At 38.3% G+C, this 21,635-nt stretch overlaps 1 protein-coding gene and 1 long non-coding RNA gene across 2 annotated transcripts in view; one reads left to right on the forward strand and one right to left on the reverse strand.

Annotated features, from left to right (window-relative positions):
- The window catches only part of LOC140511347 (uncharacterized), a 45,068-nt gene extending 37,046 nt beyond the window's left edge, over positions 1–8,022 (forward strand). The window contains exon 3 of the long non-coding RNA XR_011969507.1: positions 1,840–8,022. This is a non-coding gene — a long non-coding RNA (uncharacterized lncRNA). The remainder of the gene's footprint in view (positions 1–1,839) is intronic.
- The window catches only part of SEL1L3 (SEL1L family member 3), a 128,005-nt gene that overhangs the window by 38,372 nt on the left and 67,998 nt on the right, over positions 1–21,635 (reverse strand). The window contains exons 12-14 of the mRNA XM_072620398.1: positions 18,197–18,316; positions 15,350–15,490; positions 11,383–11,445 (exon numbers count right to left, since the gene is read on the reverse strand). Of these exons, the coding sequence (XP_072476499.1) occupies positions 11,383–11,445; positions 15,350–15,490; positions 18,197–18,316 (324 nt within the window). The remainder of the gene's footprint in view (positions 1–11,382; positions 11,446–15,349; positions 15,491–18,196; positions 18,317–21,635) is intronic.

A 21,635-nucleotide genomic window follows, 5' to 3' on the forward strand; every position in this document is an offset into this window, starting at 1 on the left:
AAGGATATGAACAGGCAGTTTTCAGAAAAAGAAATCAAAACTATCTATAGTTATATAAAAATATTCTAAATCACTACTGACTAGAGAAATATAAATTAAAATAACTCGAAGGTACCACCTCATCACATCTAGCAGATTGGTTAACATGATAAAAAAGAAAAAAAGGAATATGATAAAATGTTGCAAGGAATGTGGAAAAATAGGGACTGCTCCAACCATTCAATAGAACAATTAGAAACTATGTCCAAAGGCATATAAAACTGGGCATATCTTATAACCCAGAAATATTACTACTAGGTCTGTATCCCAAAGAGATTAAAGAAAAGGGAAAAGGACCTATATGTACAAAAATATTTACTGCGGCTCTTTTCGTGTTAGCAAAGAATCAGAAACTGAGGGGATGACCATCAACTGGGAAATAGCTGAATCAATTGTAGTATATGACTGTGATGGAATACTATTTTATTATAAGAAATGACAAGGGAGATGATTTCAGAAAAACCTGAGAAGACCTATATGAAGATGCAGAGTGAAGTGAACAAAACCAGGAAATCATTGTACACAGTAACGGCAATATTGTAATGATGATCAACCATGAAAGACTTAGCCACTCTGATCAATACAATGAATGAAGATAATTCGGAAGGACTCATGATGAAAAATGCTATCTCCAGAGAAAATTGATCAATTCTGAGTGCCAATTGAAGAAAATTTTTTCACTTTATTTTTCTTTTGCCAAGTGTGTGTGTGTGTGTGTGTGTGTGTGTGTGTGTGTGTATGACATAGCTAATACAGAAATGTGTCGCATAATTTCACATGTATAATTGATATCACAATGCTTGCTTTTTCAATAGGTGGGGGAAGACTAAAAGGAGAGAGAATTTGGAACTCAAAATTTTAAAAAGAGTGTTAAATAATAAAATTCAAAAAAATAGAGCAGCAAACGTTCTTCATGAAAAATAACACAGCACTCTTGGCTTAACTTGACTCATTTTTACAGTAGCATAAGCACTGAATCCAGGTTTCCCATTTACAAGCAATAAGGCCATTTACTGATGCTCAAGGACATAGCAAAATATATCAGATAATGCATTGGGAATCATAACCCCCAAATTTGCATAGTCTAAGAAGGCAGACTTTTAAAAGGCAATAATTGCTATTTTACACATCAAATCATTGTAAAAGATTATTAATGAGGCAGATGACTAGAAAATGAGATAAAATAGTCATGTAACAAGACCAAGGGGTAGCAGAGGGCCCTCTTAGGTATTATATTAATACTTTCAAAATGTTAAGTGAACTAATAGAAGGTCTTGGTATGAACTCTGATAGAGGATTTATGGGAGAATCTACCTGACGAGAGTCTCACCCTATGAGTATGTATAGCAATATATCCCATTGGTGGGTGTTTCACCATTAGTGAGAACACAGATTCTTTGAAAGATTGAAGTATTTATTCCTTCTGTTATAGTTCAGGGAAGCCAAGAGGAGAAGATAAATAGTATTAAGGAGAGAGGAGTGGTCAACAGAGTCAAAATGTTCAGAGAGTTCAAGAAAAATGAGGCCTGAGAAAAATCATTAGATTTGATGAGTAAGAGATCTATTCCATAGTAGGGAGCAGGCTTCTTCAGAGGGAGGGCTCTAATTTCTTGATTACCAGAAGGTGGGCTTTCTATTGATTAATTTTTTTCAACTGCCCTATATTAAGTAGAAATAATGCCCACAGAAATGAAATATTAGATTTCTTAAAGTATTGTGTAAAGATATAATTATATTGGTTTTTACATTTTAAACAAACATAATCCTTTGCTTAAGTTTTATTTGGATGCTTCATTGCAGTATGGAGATTTTCCTGGATTCTTGAATGCTGGCCCCTGAAATCCAAAATCTGATAATTTCTATCAAAGTACAACAAGCCTGGTGAAAGACTTTTATCATTTGAAGACCATTCTGGCTAAATTCAGAAATGTCTGTATGGAGGGTGATGAGGTTTTTGGTCATAGTAACCCATGAAAACCATTTACTAAGCTATGGATCTGGTGGAAGAAGTTAGTGATATTGATAAAATTATATATCCTTTAAGTATTGAGGTAAATAAGCATATACGAAGGACTAGTGGTCCCTCAGAAAGTACTGGGACAGATCTGTTTCTGAGTAGGCATCAACTATCTGTCTGACCAAAAATCTCCAAAGGCTTCATTCTCTTAGAGTACTATGTGTGAGCTCCACAGCCATATTTCTACATATAGGAATTTAATTAAAGCCAAACAAAACAGGATGGCTGAACAGAAAGGAAAGAGAAAGAAGGGAAAGGATGATATTTAGATGGAGAAAGGTTAAGATAGATATGCAAAACCAAAAAAAGCATCAGCAAAACACTCTAAGCATGAAGAAAACAAAACGAATTTTTCAGATGGGGACAAACAAAAAAGAGCAAATGAATTATTATCTCATTAAATTGTATGTATTAAATATATAAAATACACACATATAGTTTCTCTCTATATATCTACTATATATGTATATATACATATATATGTATAAAATCTTTAAAAAATAAACTATGTATCAGAAGTTTTCAGTTTCTTGTGCAATTTTTTTCCTTGTTCTTTGAATATTGAAAGATTTTTGTTGATTTATGTTTCCTTGTGCTACTGGGATTTTGCTTTGCTTATAAGACACAGTGCCTCCTTTGATGTGGCATGCCATTCTGGGTAGTGCTGTGCTAATGTCTTCCATGCCTCACAATCTATACTAGAGTTCTTCAGAGAGATCTTGAGAGTGTCCTTGTACTGCTTCTTCTAACCTCTGTGTGAGTGCTGGTCTTGTACAAGTTCTCTATAAAATAGTCTTTTAGGTAAACAGATGTTTACCTCACAGTTGATAGTACCAAAGGTCTTGGTCAGGTTGATGAATGTTGTGTATAGATCTCTGTTCTGCTCTTGGCATTTCTCCTGGGGTTGTTGGTCAACAAACACCATGTTGACTGTTTCTTAGTCTTTTCTGAAGCTGCACTGGCTCTCAGGTGGATAACCATCTTTCAGGCGAAGGATCACCTGAATAAGAAGGACTTTGGCAAGAATCTTGCCAGCAATGACTAAGAGAGGGGATTCTTTCCCCAACCCTACACCCAGGATTGTCATAAGACTTGTTTCCTTTTCCTTTATAGATATGGATAATGGAGGCATCCTTGAATTCCTGGGGGATAATCTTCTCTTCCTATATAACCCAGAAGATTTCAGTCAGTTTTTGTATGAGCAGTGGATCCCCTGCCTTGTAGATCTCTACTGAGATGGAATTAGCACTAGGTACTTTGCCATATGAGAAGAGCCTAACAACATTCAAAAACCTCTTCTTCATTGGAACTTTAGCTTAGACAGGGATTGACTTCAACCTGTGGTATACGGTCAATGGCTTCAACATTGGATGATGATAGTCTATAGAGAACACCATGCCCATCTCTCCAGGATCAAGTCCTTAAGGATCTCTGATCCCTGGGGCTCCATTAGGACTGAGTAGTTTAGATACACCACAGATCTTTGGCCCATAAATAGTCTTCAGGGTTTCACAGAAGTGCTTTGGATTGTTGCTATAGGTATAAAACTGAATCTTATCCACCTTGCTGCTGAACCAAGAATCCTGAATCTCTCTAAACTTCACTTGCACTTTACTCAGGATGGGGTTAAATGCTGCCTTCTTAGAGACCAACAAACCATCCTGCTGGTAAACCCTGGGGAGTTCTTGTTTTTCATTTAGCAGCTTCTGAATGACCAATCACAGTTCCAGAGGACCAAGGATAAGGAATGCTACCAGAGCCTCAGGAAGGAGAGATGATGGCCTAAACATGCAAAATAAGACTCATTTTTGGACATGGCCAGTATAGGAATTTGTTTTGCTTAACTATGCATATTTGTTACAAGGGTTTCTGGGATTTTTGAGAGAGGAAAAAAAATGCTTGATAATTGAAAAGCTGTTCATTGAGCTCAAAGATCCTGCCACTGTTCAAGATATTTTTGGAACTTCTCCTTGGAAATGCCTTAAGAGCCAGTTTATAAGCTCACTGCAATACAAAATCAGTCAAATTACATTATCCTCATGCTTCATTTTGTACCACAAACAGCAGTGAACACCTTAATCACCAGAACTAGTTCTGTCTGACATTTAGCTATTTCCAAAAATCATATTTATACTCAAAAGATTAAGAGTAACTCATATTAAGGATGCCCCAAAGAACATGCTGTAGATATTAATGAAAGTTCCAAGAGAAGAGTTTCAGCCCTGCTGTGAGTAATGCCAGCATCCTAGGAATACAATTGTACAATCTTCCAGTGTGACTATTTTGAAGGAGACAACATTCACTTGGCTATAAAATTCTGGCATATTTGTTTAAATAAAATCAATCCTGTAACTGTACAGTCATGCTTCATATTATATAGACATCTGCTTGTCAAATTAACTACCATGTACAATGTAGATGATTATAAGTGTAACTTTACATAGCTGTTAAAATGGGTATTATCTAACTAGATAATACAATGGATTTTTTTTTTTTACTTAAACAGAAGTTATACCCAAATCATTGATAGACTTGTAGAACTTCAGAGGTGTTTTAAGACATATTTTAAAGATCTATTAAGTAAAAAACTTGGTATGTTAGGGACATGACTAGCCTAGGTAATAAATCTAGATTTTTCCAGTTATTTGACTTTGTTGTTATTAATCTTGTCCTCATCTTTTTGATTTTTTTAGAAATGTTTTATTTTTCGCAATTATATGTAAAACCAATTTTTAACATTTGTTTTTTAAAAATTTGAGTTCCGAAATTCTCTCTCTCTTTCTCCTCTCCTTCCTCCTAGAAAAAGGCAAACAATTTGAGATAGATTAAACATGTGCAGCTAGGTGGTGCAGCGGATACAGCACCACCTGGAGTCAGGAAGATCCGAGTTCAAATATGTCTCAGACATTAACTAGCCATTTAACCCTTTGTGGGCAAAGCATTTAATACTTTTTGCCTCAGTTTCTTCATATGCAAAATGAGCTGGAGAAGGAAATGGCAAATCACTCCAGTATTTCTGCCAAGAAAACCCCAAGTGGGGTCACAAAGAGTTGGACATGACTGAAATGACCGAACAACACATGTGCAGTCATGCATAACAAATTTTCCATATTAGCCATGTTACAAAAGAAAATCCAAACAAAAAAGACAGAAAGAAAAAAAAGAAAGTTTAAAAAGTGTGCTTTAGATGCATGATGGAAAGTGCCATCCACATCCAGAGAAAGAACTAATGGAATCTGAATGCAGATTGCAGCACACTATTTTTATTTTGGGGGTATGTTTTTTTCCTTTTTGTTCTATTTCTTCTTTCACAACATGACTAATATAGAAATGTTTTACATGATTGCACATAGATAAGCTATATCAAATTGCTTACCATCGTGGAGAGAGGGATGGGAAAGGAGTGAGAAAATTTGGGATTCAAAATTTTATAAAAAATGAATGTTAAAATTGTCTTTACATATAACTAGAGAAAATAAAATACTATTAAAACTAAAATAAAATAAAATTTAAAAAGCAAGGTTCAATCTGTATTCAGACTCTATCAGTTCTTTCCCTGGAGGTGTACAGCATTTCTCCTCATCAGTCCATCAGAATTTCTTGGATCAATGAATTGGGGAGAAGAGCTAAATCATTCACGGTTGATCATTATACAGTATTGCTATTACTGTATACAGTGTTCTCCTGGTTTTGTGCACTTTACTTTATATCAGTTCATGTAAGTCTTTTCAGGTTTTTCTGAAGGCATCCTGTTCATCATTTTCCTACAACGCAATAGTACTACATTACAATAATCTACCCCAACTATTCCCTGACTGATGAGCATCCAATCAATTTCCAATTCTTTGCCACTACAAAAAGAGCTGTTCTAAATATTTTTGTACAAATAAGTCCTTTTCGTGAAACAAGGTTGTCCATTATCACCACTATTATTCAATATGGTACTAGAAATGTTAGCTGTAGCAATTAGACAAGATAAAGATATTCAAGGAATTAGAATAGCCAAAGAAGAAACTAAGTTATCACTCTTTGCAGATGATATGATGATTTACCTAGAGAATCCCAGAGATTCAAGTAAAAAATTACTTGAATTAATAAACAACTTTGGCAAAGTTGCAGGGTACAAAATAAACCCACACAAATCCTCTGCATTCCTATATATTAGCAACAAAGTTCAACAGCAAGAGATAGAAAGAGAAATCCCATTTAAAGTTAGGGTAGACAGTATAAAATACTTAGGAGTCTACCTGCCAAAACAAACCCAGGGACTATATGAACACAATTACAAGACACTTTTTGCACAAATAAAGTCAGATTTAAGTAAGTGGAAAAACATTAGTTGCTCATGGATAGGCCGTGCTAATATAATAAAAATGACAATTCTACCCAAATTAATATACTTATTTAGTGCCATACCAATTAAACTATCAGACAATTACTTTCTAGAGCTGGATAAAATAATATCAAAATTCATTTGGAAAAACAAAAGGTCCAGAATATCAAAGGGACTAATGAAAAGAAATGCTTGGGAAGGTGGCCTAGCGTTACCAGACCTTAAACTGTACTATAAAGCAGCAATTATCAAAACCACTTGGTATTGGCTAAGAAACAGAGAGGTAGACAAGTGGAATAGACTTGGCACTCAAGATGCAGTAGTCAAGGAATATAGCAACCTTCTGTTTGATAAACCCAAGGACCCCAGCTTCTGGGATAAGAACCCATTGTTTGACAAAAATTGCTGGGAAAACTGGATAACAGTGTGGCGGAAATTAGGCATAGACCCATACCTGACACCGTACACAAGAATAAAGTCCAAATGGGTACATGATTTAGGTATAAAGATTGATACCATGAACAAACTGGAGAAGCAAGGAATAGTGTATTTATCAGATCTATGGAGAAGGGAAGAATTCTTTACTAAAGGAGAGATAGAATGCATTATGAAATGCAAAATGGATAACTTTGAGTTCATTAAACTGAGAAGTTTTTGCACAACCAAACCCAATGCAACCAAAATCCGGAGGGATGTAGTAAATTGGGAAAAAATTTTTACAGCTAAGCTCGGGGATAAAGGCCTCATTTCTAGAATATATAGAGAACTGACCCAAATGTATAATCATACAAGTCATTCCCCAATTGATAAATGGTCAAAGGATATGAACAGGCAATTTTCAGAGGAAGAAATTAAAGCTATCTATAATCATATGAAAAAATGCTCTAAATCACTATTGGTTAGAGAGATGCAAATCAAAACAACTCTGAGGTACCACATCACACCTATAAGATTGGCAAACATGGCAGAACAAGAAAATGATAAATGCTGGAGAGGATGTGGGAGAGTTGGAACACTAATTCATTGTTGGTGGAGCTGTGAGCGCATCCAACCATTCTGGAGAGCAATTTGGAACTATGCCCAAAGGGCTACAAAAATGTGCATACCCTTTGACCCAGCAATATCGCTACTAGGACTATATCCCCAAGAGATCATAAAAATGGGAAAGGGTCCCACATGTACAAAAATATTTATAGCAGCACTCTATGTAGTTGCCAAAAACTGGAAGTCAAGGGGATGTCCATCAATTGGGGAATGGCTGAATAAATTATGGTATATGAATGTAATGGAGTACTATTGTGCCATAAGAAATGATGAACAAGAAGACTTCAGAGAGGCCTGGAAGGACTTATATGACCTGATGCTGAGTGAAAGGAGCAGAACCAGGAGAACTTTATGCACAGCAACAACCACAGTGTGTGAGAGTTTTTTCTGGTAGACTTAGATTTTTGTAATAACCCAAGAACTTCTGAAAAAAAAAAAAAAATCCCAATGGTGGACCTCAAGGCAAAATGCCTTCCACACTCAGAGAGAGAAATATGGAAGTCACTCACATAATGTAGCAGATCATGTTTGTGTATGTGTATCTGTTTGTGTATCATGTTCTGATTTGTTATACGGATTCTTTCATTTATCTTAGTCTGACTACATAGCATGACTATAGTGAAAATATACTCAATAGGAAAGTATATGTAGAATCTATACAGAATTGTATGCAGTCGTGGGGAGGGAGGGAGGTAGTGGGGGGTGGGTGGGGAGGGATAAAATCACAATTGTATGGCAGTGATTGTTAAACATTAAAAAAATAAAAAAATTAATTAAAAAAAAAAAAAAAACAAATAAGTCCTTTTCTCCTTTTAAAAATCTCTTTGGGACATAGACCTAGTGGTGGCAGTGCTGGATCAAAGGGTATACACAGTTTGATAACCCTTTGGACATAGTTCCAAGTTGCTCTCCAGAATGATTGGTTCGGTTCATAATTCAGAGAAGAGACTTTAACTGGAGTCAAGAGCATTTCCACAACATTCCCCTTTATAGTATGGAACTTCCATATACCTCCCATGTTTCACAGTAATAATAGTGGAATGGAAAGAGTATTTATTAAGCACCTAGCATGTATTGGGCCCTGTGCTATTACTCATTTTACAAATATATCTCATTTAATCTTCTCAACAATGCTGTGAGATAATACTATTAGCACCTCCCCCCCCCCCCCCCTTTTTTTATAGCTGAGGAAACCAAGAGAGACATGGGCTGAGGAACATGGTCACGGACACTGTATCAGCAAGGACCCCAGCATACAAAAGAGGGCCTGTTGTACAGGTTCTTAGATCTGCTTTTCTAAAAGGAAAGCAACTTTTTAAGGGTCAACAATCTACTTTAATGAAGCACATGTATCATTCACTTAGTTCAGGGGGAAAAGTCAGAACCCTGAACTTCAGAGAAGAGACAGAAATAAAAATCAACAGAAAGGGCTTCCAACCGTCTGACTATAAGCAATACCTACACCACAGATCAACAGATCCAAGTATCTGATCATTATTTACATACGTAGTTACCAGAAAGGGAAGCACCAACATCTGGGTTTTCAAAGCTCCTTAGTGGCTGCCCAGATTCTCCTCTGGTCAAACAAACACTTCCAGTGAGTAAGTCCCAAAGTAAAACCCACACCTCAGAGTATTTATAAATTTTCAGAGCCAGAGGGCATCACAACCCTTGAGAAATAGTGCCTCATTAGAAAATTAACCAAAGGTGTAGTCTTCCCCTAATCAAGCTTCCCTTAATGGGCAGGCCCATTAATGGGTGGGGAAGATCTTTAACTCTCATAATTACCATTATAGACACAGAGCTAATAAATGCCTAAGGTGGATTTAAAGTCAGGTGGGGTATTGGTACCCCTGATTTACTTAGATGTCCCTTACCTTCTTGTGGTACCAGAACAAAGAGGAACGCTATTTGTACCACATGTTAATCATCATGGCAGTTTTTAGCAGGAGCAACCTTCAACTCCATGCCACCCCATTTATTTCTTAAATGCATAGGAATAGTTAAAACATACTGACTGAGTTTCTAACCCAGTCAGTGGTAACACTAGAGACCAAATGGCTGGCATTCAGGGTTCCTATCAGTTTACCATCACTTTAGTCATCTAAGCGTCCATAAAAACAGCAGCAGCAGAAGCAGTAACAACATCAAAAACAAGTGCTTTAAGGTTTACAAAGCACTTTACATATGTTAACTCATTTGACAGAGGTACCCACTGTATACCATCTTGACTGAATTCCTCTACTTGGCTGTCAGTGATCCCTTATAGCATAGATGATGAGTTCGGCTCTAAGGGGGTTGGGAAATAATAACAAAAGCAATTATTATTGTTTAATTATTTAAGATCTATTTAATGTGCATTCAAAAGTGAGCACATTGTGATTCATTTTCCATTCAAAGGTATAGCTAGATCCCTCTACACACAGAAGACCATGACATTTGCATTATTTTACATAGCTAGCTCCTGGTTAGTGCAAATCATGAATCCAGTAAAGAAGTTATATTTAAATTTCCACTGAATATTTCTATTGGGTTGGAACCAATTATCTTATTTTACTTAATTATATCTTTGAATAATATAAATCTGCATATATATATAGCAACTTCACAAGATTCATGATTTGCACTAATGAAGGCCTGGCTGCATAAGAGAATACTCTTCTGGGCACTGAGAGGAGAAAACCTATATCCTATCTCCGGAGTGTCAGTGCCTTCCCTGGTTTTGTAAACAGGACTTTAAAAGTATTTGCAAAGCTCTTTACGGTATGGTCATTTTACTCACACTGGCTCATCTAGGACCACACATCTTTATGGAGCCAAATGGGTGAAGGAAAACCTCTTTGGTTTTTATCCCCTTCCTTCACAATTCCAGTAAAACCAAACTACATGAGGCCAGAAACTAACTGTTTTGTCTTTGTCTCCCAAATGCCTACCACAGTGCCTGGAATACGATAAACCTTAATAAATGCTTATAGAATGAATGCTCCCTAAATCCACATTGGCCACTTGGTGTTCATTTGGGAAAGGGACAGGAGGGAAGAATTAACTTCATTATTCTAGCTTTCACTGTGCTTCTGGAAAGTTCTAAGGACTCCTTACACAGATCATTGTTGTAACAGAACCACTTTCAACAGGCAATGATACATAAAGAAGATGGTATGTGCAGTAGCACAGCTTGGTCCTTACTTTCAATTATGTGGTGAAAAAATGAGATACAGACAATACCTCCAAACAGACCATAACTTCCTTTCTACAGTTTCTTTTAAAACTGCTACTTTGAACATCTCCTTTGGAACTTAATAACAAAGTCAGAACAGGTTCATAGGACTCCTAGGATTTAGGGTTGACAAAGACCATCCAGTCTAGAGACTATCCAGGATGAGAGAAACTAAATGATTAGCCCAAGGTCACACACAAGTGTTAGGTGGTAGAGGCCAGCTTTGACTCCAGGTCTTCTGACCTGAAATCTGGTGCTTTTCCCAAAGCTATATGCTCCATTAAAACTAATAACGTGGCCATGGCTCAAACCCTTGTCACTCACAAAAAAAGCATTTTCACATTAGAAGACTGAATTCAAAGAATTACAATTTTGGCTTTTCAAATTCAATAGTCTTTGTATTCATTCTATTTTAAGGAGAAAAGCTATTTCTTATCAATAGAACAACGATCACATTTTCATCTCCGAAAATAATTTGGCTTCAATTATGTTTATAGGAAAATGAATTTGGTTTTCAAATTGTTCTGTCTGCTTTGTGGCAGGTTTCTGTGTGTGCAGGAACTAAAGCACGCCTAACCACTATACGGTGGTTGCTTTTTTCCCCCCCTTCTCCTCCCTTTTCCACCTTCAGGATCTTTGCGTATAGTGAAGCCATTTACTTCTGTAAACCAGTGAGTGCGTAGGTGCTCAGTGTGGGAATGTTTCACTATAAATAAGAGGCTTAGGTGTTACCTTGGCAGCAGCTTTTTTCATCAGTTCTAAAGCAAGCCTTCTATTCTTCTGTACTCCTTGACCCTAAACAATAATAAACAAACACAAATAAAAATGAAGAAGAAAATATACTCAGTTGATGCGCTGTAGCACAAGGTAACTAGACACAGCTGCTTTTGGCAGGATGTGCACTAAACATGTTAACTCACACTTTTTAAATTTAAAGTCAATTCCAAAAGAATTCTAGCCACACTATTATTATTCTGTATTATCTAAGGTCACTTGGTTGACATGAGATTCCTAATCGTCACAAGTGGAAGTTCTATTTCAACCAAACCTGAATTTATGCTATCAGAAGGAATGGCTAAGATATGAGGAGGTTACCAGTCTTAGATGTGTTTATTCTAAGATCATCTAATGGGTAAATCAGATAAAATTACTTCATGGGGTAGGGAGATGAGGGAGGAGTGATAATAAAAGGTTCAAACCATTCTCAGTCTTGGTTCATTAGGGCCTAATTCAGTGGGGTGAAAACACCAAAGAATTAGTATTAGTGTAACAAGGAGATGTAAAATAATCAGAATTCTTCTGAATCAGAGGATGACGTTAACTCAGAGTCTCAAGAAAGAACAGACTTTTGCTGCCACGAGAATGAAGCAAATGCTTCACAGTTAGACTTATCACATTTCTCCAGCAGAAAAGAGAAGAAAGCAATTAGAAATGAGTTGTTTACAGGAAAGAAGAGGGATTGAGAGGGCAGAGGAGAGGGTAATTAGACTTGAGGATACAGGGGAAAGGCACAGAATGATTGTATAAAATATAAACTCATAAGTTAACCAATGGTCCTCCACTTGTAGAGCAGGAATAGCTGGGGGGGCATTTATGCAGAGACATTGTCAGACCTGGAGACCCTGGGTTAGGGTAACCTGGTGAATGAATTGCTCTATCTAACTTTCAGCAGTGTTTATTATTTGTCCATATCATGATATCTACTGAATGACCTAGGGAGCCACAACAAATTGCTTCCAATTACCTCAAATATCAAATAGAATTGTCATGAGAACTGAGTTTTTTTCTAGCTAAAATAAAGCACCAAAACAATCAACCTTTGCTCAACAGATATAGTTAATAAACGCAAGAATGGCTGGGAGGGTGGAAAAAAACAACCTCATCTCTTTAGTTTTACCCTTTGGTCTGGCTCAAATTCATTTGCGTGCCAAGCCGTAGAGGATCCTGAGAATATCTAACTCTGAAGTTAAATAGTTACCTGAAACAGAAGGCTTTGATCTCCTCTCAGGCAGGTGCAGGATTGATAAGAAAGGACTCAGTCTTAGTCAGAGAGCTATACACCTTAGCTAGGTATAGCATTTTTTATGAGCTAAGGACAGATAAGCCTAAGCTCTGCAGAAATTACATGCCCATAGCCACTAAGAGATCAGTAGAGCACTAGATACAATGCGATGACATTACCAGAAAATACTGGTGGATGTATGGTATAGGAATGTGTTGCTCCTCCACACAGCTATCATTTCCCATTGGTGTGCCCCATGCCTTATGTGCGCTCACTCTTCTCACTGATGGTCACTGATGGTATACGTAGGACTGAGGCCTCGATGAACGGAAGCAATGTTCTACTTCCAATTTACTTGCTACGCCATTTCATTAAATGCCTTTGCTTTGAATTGATTGTGTCCTCTAGATGACTAGAGGAAAAGGATGGAGCTCATGAGCTATAGTTTTGAGCAAATGTAATCCCCTAGAATACCCTGAGCCTGGGTAACTGTTCTGCTATTCTGGGTGTAAAAAGGGAGTTTCCCAGATGCTAAAGAACTGGGACCATATTGTGAAGATGCGTTGCAAGGTATAATGTGTGAAACACATATAAGGTGTATATATAGATATGCTATTTCATATTAAAAGGCATGGATAATATTGAATAATATGGGGAAATTTTGGAATATTTACTTTCCTTATTGCAGAATGTGGGGGACTTGAAATAATGAACGGTGAACCAAAAGTCGCAGTGAAAATGGCCAAGAGGCAATCTCAAAAGAGTCACTTTCTATCAAACTGCAAACTCAAAAGTTGTTTTGTTTTTTTTTTAACAAGAATAAAACACTACATGAATCAATTTTCAATTCAGACTTGAATCTTCTTATTTTCTGGCGCTATTGATCTAGAACCACATGGTAACAACAAAATATCCTCTGCACATCCCTTCATTAGGTTCAAGTATCCTGCTATACAGAGAAATAGAAAAATGAATGTAGAGAGACAGATTAAAGACGGAAAGCAGAATTTTATAAGTAGGGAGGACAGAAGAAAATCCTTTAGGGATGATTGAGGCAATGCTTGGTAGAACGTGGCATAGCGTTGATTTGCTGGTAATGACCAATTGAGTAGTCTGGTATGCAATTAGAGACAAAGTTTCCTTATCCAGGCTCAAGACTGGCTGTGAATCTGAGCAACATTATAACAAGCCATAACTTTGTAGTCTGTCACTGTAGAAATAAGTACTATGACAAGACCATCAGCTGGGGGCTCAAACAAGCAATGTTCATCAACATCGCTGATGTCCTTTTTGTATTCAAAAAGAGACCACGGAAACACAATATACGTATCTTGTTCTATAAGGTAGTAGAAAGTGCTGGCTTCAGAGACAGGATGACTGGCATTCACATTTCATTTCTAATATAGATTGGCTTTGTGACCCCAGGCAAATTACTTTATTTCTTAGTGCTCTGGGCATGTAGAGTCTCAAAGATTATAAGATGCATTGAAGATGATGACCTGCATTGATAAAAAAAATTCCCATCTAGGAATTCCCTACTCATGAAATCGTGGGTCCAAGCCCTACCCCTATCCCAACTGATCTTCCCAAGAGAAGAAGCAGCTTAGTACAGAGTTTCTCTGCACCAGACAGATGCTCAACCAGTTGTAATCTGGTCGGAAGCTAAAGACTTAACTAGGCTGTTTCCACTGGGTCAAGCTAAGATTCATTACAAAGACAAAAAGATGATTAAATTTGGACCCATGAGAAAATGTTAAGGGAGGTAGGGTGATTAAGACTGGAAAAAGAAGGCAGGAAATCTAAATGAATCCACCTCTGTGGGTGATGAATATGGATATTTTTAGCCACAGACTGGGGAGGGGAGATAAAGCCAGTGTTGTGATGAGTAGCAATAGTCACAGAGTCTCGATGCCTGGCTCTGTGGAAGAACACAGTGATGCAGGTATGCTGCTCTTTGGCCCTTGATTTTTATGAATACGCAAGTAGTGAAAGACTGTAAGGTTTAGTGGAAAGAGCACCACTTGTGTGTTCAAAGGACCTGGATTCCCCGAATCCAAGGCAAGTCACTTATCTTTTCTTAGTCTCAATTTCCTCATCTGAAAAATGAGCTGACTGATCTAGAAGATCTCAAAGGTCCCTTCCAACTCGAAATCCAGTACTAGTGGCATGTTAGCATGAAATAGCCATGCTGAGACTAACTATCACTAAAGGTTTTCTCTTCTAACTCCCCACTACTTGAATCAGTAAGGGTTAATTAAAAGGCTTTAAATTCAGGAGCAGGATCTTAATATCAGCAAATCAGACACAGGTGTGATTTCTGGCCCAACATGGGCACTATATAGATTGTGTGTGTGTGTGCATGCACACGTGTGCATGTGATATAAATAAATGGCTATCCAACAAGACCAGGTGAAGGGCATTAAACTAAAAAACAGGGACATCTCTTAAAGAATTCAGCTGTCAAAGAGTCAAACATAGAAACAGTTATTAAAAAAAAAACTGGGGGAGTGAGCAGGGGGGTGGGAGCAATTCTCTCTCTACCTTTCATCAGCTATCTCTCTCCCTAGAGTGAGTGATGGGAAGCAAATTCTAAGTTATTTAATTACCTACTCCCTGTTTGCACATATGCCTCCAGGAAACTGTTCTGCAATTCTGATGGGAGCTGCAAAATTTAGGCACAAATTAAGTTATTCTTACCTTGAATAACACAATGGCATAATCATATATTAATGCTGGGTCTTCGGTCTCCAAAGCCCCTTTTGCATACCACTCTACTGCAGCTTCAGGGTTTTTAGCCACGCCTTGTTGTCCCCAGAACAGCATCTGTGCCAACCGTTGCTTAAACAACAAATAATAACAATTATGATGATGGTTTTTCAAAATGACTTCCATAAACCATGGTTAACTTCAGGCTTTTTATAAAACAGAAAACACATTCAGCCCAACGTATTTTGTTATCCACAGCCAGCAAGGTGATTGACATGCTATGTTTTCCAACTGATAACCATAGCCTTTAATCACTGTGTAATTAGAAATACCCTAACAGAAGCCAGGGAGCGAGTATATCTTGGTGTGAGTACGTGCAGGGAGAGAGAGATAAGCAGAAATAGAGGTATCCCAGAATCGCAGAATTTCAGAGTTGGAAGAGGGGTCATAGCCATCCAGTCCAATTCTACAATCTCCCAATCAGGTCTTTGTCTGAAAACCTTCAAGAAGGAAGAATCTCTCCTTCCCTTTGGACAGCTTTAATTGTTAAGGAGTTTTTCCTTACATCAAACCTAATGTTGTCTCTCTCTAGAGTCAAACAGAAGAAGTCTAATTTAATATTCCACATGACAGCCCTTAAAATTCTTAAAGACCAATCTCATGACTTTCCTAAGGGTCTTCACTTAGCCAGGCTGAATGCCCACAGGTCCTTCCACTAATCCTCAGACAGAATAGACTTGAGACCATTCACCATGCTGCTTATCTTCCTTTGGAAGCTCTCCAGTTTATCAATGACCTTCCTAAATCAAGAATACTGGAATACAAAATTTCAGAAATGGTCTTACCAGAACAAAGGACAATATGCCAATATCCACCCACATTCTGGGGCTTTCTTAGCAATATATGATCATATGAAACATAAGACATGATTCTGAGGAGATGGTTATTTAAGAATTGATCAAAGCCTTCTGCGACTAAACGTTGTTATTGAATTCTCAGGAGCAGTTGTCAGAAGTAACCTCTTCTCCCTGAAAGTTTGGCTTCTCTCAATGGATTCCCAGAACATACCAAACATTTCTCACAGCCGTGCCACAGCATCAGCTAATGCAGATGAAGTTTGTGGTCCAGTATAATTCCCAGATCTTTTTCAGAGAGGCTCCTTAATAGCCAAACTCACTCATAATTGCAAAGGTTCTTTTTTCTTTTTGAACCTATGTGAAAATTTATACTTATCCTTTTTAAATTTCTTCTTACCACATTCAGTCCAATGTTCTAACCTATCATGATCCTTTTGTGTTACACTGCCATCCAGTGCATCAACCACCCCTCTAAACCTGGTGTCACCTGCAAATTTGATGAGGCTGCCATGTAACCACCATTATCCGAGTCTCTGACAAAATTAGGCAGCACCGAGTCAAACAGATTCCCTACGAGAGGCTTCCATTATCAACAACATCCATTTAATAGCAATCTTCTCCTCCTAGTCTACTCTCTTATCAAATGGTCCTGTGTAAATGAACTTGTTCAATACTCAAAACTTTTCTCCTCATGAGACAATGGAAATGCCTTTTCTATTATTTTAAGCCAATAAAACCACTATGCTCTCCAAGGGATGTGTCTGATAGAATTTCCAAAATTCCAGGCCTCACTTGTTTGACAAAGGAGATAGATAGGTATACATATAGATATCTATTGATAGAGAGCTATAGATATATATGTGTGTATGTATATATGTGCATATATAGAAATATACACATGTATATGTGTGTACATATACACATACATACACATATGTGTATATATACATATGCTACATAAATGTAGGAGAGAGTGTGTGTGTGTGTGTGTGTGTGTGTGTGTGTGAGAGAGAGAGAGAGAGAAAGAGAGAGTCAGAGACACAGAGAGAGAGAGAGAGAAGGAGCGAGATCCCCTCTGGAACAAGAACCCAGGAATCTTAGGGAACTCTTGGGAACACTTTGCATCACTCCCTTTACACATCTCTAACTTTCCTATGTCTTCTTCTCCCTTTTCTTATCCTGTAACTATAATGATGATGATGCTTGCTTGCATTTATATGATGTTTTATGGTTTACAAGATACTTTACAAATAAATAGGAATGGTGAGCTAAGGGACCAGAGGGAGCAATAGGAAAGTTTCCTGAGGGTCCTGAAATTTAATCTTTCCATTTCTTTCTTAATGTTTCCATTTCCTTCTTCTTGTTTTCTCACTTTCCCTTGCCTCATACCTTGAGGCAGCTAACAGTACCCAAGAGCACTCATGGGCAATGAATGCCCTGCTTATCAGCATCTGAATTGAATATAAGGTTACTTTTCTTGTACCCATCAGTCCTAGCCAATATTCTGCATGGGAGCATTTTCATCAAAGTGAAATTTAGGCCATATAACTTGGAAAAAGTCTCCTGAGCTTCTCAAAGTTTTAAGTTCAATCTTTTACCTCCAAAAATCTTTCCAAAGTACATAAAAGTGCTCTAGGAAGCAGATAAGATCCTTTCCTAAGTCCTCTCATGTCTTCCTTTCCTACATGTTTCTACATGTGTGCTCCCAGTTCTGCCAAAATGGTAACCTGTGGACTTTGGGCAAGTCACTTAATTTATCTAGATCAGTTTCTTCATCTGTAAAATGAAGGCATTGGATTATATGACCTCTAAGGTCCCATCTATTTCTCAGTTTATGATTGTATGTTTCCTCCCAGGGAGATCCCCCATCCCATCTCTCTAGTCCTTCCTGCACTCTAAGTTTCCCCCTTTTCCCACAGTAGGTGCAACTCCCTGACCATTTTAGTACCACTGTTAGATGGGTGATGGCCCACATCTTTACCTGAGCCGCTGCATTGCCTCTTGATGCTTCATGTTTCAGCCACATGAAGACATCCCCATCTTCTTTAGTCTGGACCTTTAGCATCTCATCATCCTTCAGCCTTATTGTTTCTACATATGCCTAAAACATAAGCAAAATCACAGAATATCAGAGATGACCCAGGGACTTTAGAGGTTATCTGGTCCAATCCCCTCATTTTAGGCATAAGGAAAATTAGATCTATGGGTTCAGTGACTTGGCCACTAAGCTACCTGGTGAGTCAATGGCAGACCCAGGACCAGGACCTTTGTCTCCTGACTCCCAGCTCCACCTTTCTGTTCCCTGAATAATACAAGGAGATACAAAAGGTGAAAGGTTATTATGCATTTTCCATTTTCATTATCAGAATAGACTGATCTAAACTCTAAAATACAGCATATGACTATTTTTTTAGCAGGGGAGCAAACCTACCTGAACATATAGCCAAATTACTGTTGTCCCCAATGGGGGACAACAACTTACTCTGCTCAGAATACACCGAAACTGGTCTCTGGTCTATCTTCAGAGATGATTTAAGGGACACCAAAGAAAGTCAGCCTATTATTGTTGTACTTCATTTTGTGACCAAATTATATAGTATTACTCAAATCAACAGATATCATTATGACTATTATTTAAACATTATCTAACTTGGTTGTGTACTTATTATATTTATTTCACCTCATGCATTCCTTGCTAAGCGTAAGGAACCCCTCCTGAACATACTTGGGGCTAAGCCCTTTTGGGTAACACATCTGCCCCGGCTCTTCCTGGTTTGTTCCTGGCATTTACTAGCAAGCATTTACATAGCATTTTTGGGGTCTACCAGGTGCTTTATATATTATCTTATATGATCTTCACAAAGAGGTGGGTACTATTTTTATCCTGATTTTGCAAATGAGGGAACCGAAGCAGGTGGAGGTTGAGTGATTTCCTTAGGTTCACAGTTAATAAGTACTGAAGGCAGAATTCAAACTCAGGTTTTCCTAACTCCAGATCCAGCATTTCATCTACTTAGCCACCTTGATAAAGACACTCAGCCAGAGACTTCTGGTTGAGGACATATTGCCACCTATTACCTTCCTCCACCCACCTTGATGAAAAGGTTGCTGTATCAAAGACAATTAGCCATGCAGCAGAGAGTTCACTCAGATTTAAGAGACACAACATCTGCTTTCACTCTCTTCTGAATGTGTGGCTTAGGACTTAGACCATCCTCTCACTTCCTAGTAGTCACCTTGATACTTCCCAGTGATGAAACAACATGTATTCTAATCATTGTCCAAAACAATACTTGGAATTCTTCTACTAAAGGAGTCAGCTAGGTGGCTCAATGGATAGAGCACTGGGCCTGGAATCAGAAAGAGCTGAGTTCAAATTCAGCCCCAGACATTTACTAACTGTGTGACTATGAACAAGCCATTTCACCTCTATCTGCCTTAGTTTCCCCAATTATAAAAAGGAGATAACAATAACACCGATCTGGATGCTAATAAGACCATCACAATCTACCTGGTCAGGCTGTGGTAAGGATCAAATCAGTTGAGATTTGTCAAGTTCTTGGCATGGTGCTTAATAAATGTTTCTTTCCTTCTCCCCTCCTACTGATCCTGCTTTCAGAGCCTGCAGCTTGAATATCTCTTAAATACCTTCAATGGTGGCAAATCTCAGCTCTTATTAGAGGGTTGACTTAATTTTTTTTAAATAATTGGACAAAGACAATTAAGATACATAAGTCTTGATATGTTTTGGGGGGGGAGAAGTGGTCACATAGCCATAATGACATCTAAGGACAAGGCAAGGCTTGCTTTCACAGAATGATTCCTATTCTGGCTGCTCCCAGACCCGTTCATGAGCAGGTGGTGAAATAACCAGAGATATTGGATCCAGACCTAATTTGAGAAGGAGGCCCCAGACAGCACGGAGAATGGCTTTGATTTCCCTTTTGACACTCTCTTAATGAAGGTTAATAAAAACACCTGGCATCACAGAGTCTACTCTGGAGTTCTATTTATGTAGCTTAGGTCTGTTTTCCAGATGTTGACATGTGGAGTGAGGGTCCTGTAACACCATAAGAGGACGTTAGGGGCCCAAGGCAGGACTGTAATATAGCATCAGGGGCACTGGCAGACAATGAAGCTGTGTGGGGTGAGCTGGGACAAATGTCCAATATCATTCCCTGCCAGCCGTCTCTCTATGTGAGGCCACTGAGCTTCTGTGGCTAAAACTGTACAAGCCGTTCTCTTCTATTTATTCCCTGGGAAGCACATTGGTCAATATTTGCTGAGGGCTTACACTGAACATGATACAGGCCAGACTTTAGGGGACAGTCTATGTTCTTTGTAGCCTTAGAATTTGCACCATTTCAACGTGCAATTCACTAACTGAGACTAGGAAATGGAACTTTGCTGCAGGGATTCTGTGGCAATAGGATGTCTACTAAACTTCACACAGGAAGACTCAGGCTGTGCCTTCTAGGAATTTATAATCCCAGAGGCTCTGAGTCATTATCAGCAATTGTAAAGACTAAAGCAAAAGTGAAAGGTTCTGAGTTAGGACCATGTACCCGGGGGCATCACTGGTTTAGAGAAAGAAGGGAGTCTGAGCTCCTCATTTAAAAGATCAGGCAAATGTGGCCCTGAGAGATTAAGCAATTTCCCTAATGTCACCTAGACCAGGGCTGGCCAGTAGCAAAATGGTGAACTTACTCTGGAGGGCTCCCTTTCTAACCTGGTCCTTTGTGATGGATAGCAGCTTCAAATGTCATCTCTCCCACAGATCTTTTCAATTTTTTAGGGATCAAAGCCTTAATCTAAAGGGACTACCACCTGATCAGAGAGATGTCAAGCGTAATACAATAAAAAGGGGAAAATTGAGACAGTGTGGTAGTTCTCGGCTTTCTCAGTGCCCTTGAAATCCTACGACAGAGGTGGTCATCTACTTTGCCTGCTAACATTAATGGAACTACAGAGGTAAACAGCACCAAATCAGGGCTGTGTGCCCAGGGGACCGTCAATTAGTGCTAATTAGCACTAATGTTAATTGAGGAAGGGAAAGCATTTAAAAAGAATCCTGTTCAGCTCTGGCCAGGAAAGGGGCCTTGGAGGGAAGCCAGGACCTGAGCTTACCAGGCAAAAGATAGAGAAGTGGTTAAGAAGTAGCCTGGCACAAGACTCCAGCTGAAAGTTGGAGACTATAGAAGGCCAGCCAGAACACCTGAGCCTTTAACCTCCTCAAGGAGAGCTGGTTTTGTTTCTTCTAAGTTCCGGCTATTGAAACTCCCCAGTGCTGAGGCTTGGCTGCTCAGCATGACTGCTCATAACGAATAACTTTCCCATCAAGTGTATTTCATGAAAGAAATATGCAGTACTGAGGTAAAAAGAAAAAAGGAAGAATGAAGAAAGAACTTCATGCAGCTGGG

This window comes from Notamacropus eugenii, chromosome 6, assembly GCF_028372415.1.
Source record: "Notamacropus eugenii isolate mMacEug1 chromosome 6, mMacEug1.pri_v2, whole genome shotgun sequence".
NCBI lineage: Eukaryota > Metazoa > Chordata > Mammalia > Diprotodontia > Macropodidae > Notamacropus > Notamacropus eugenii.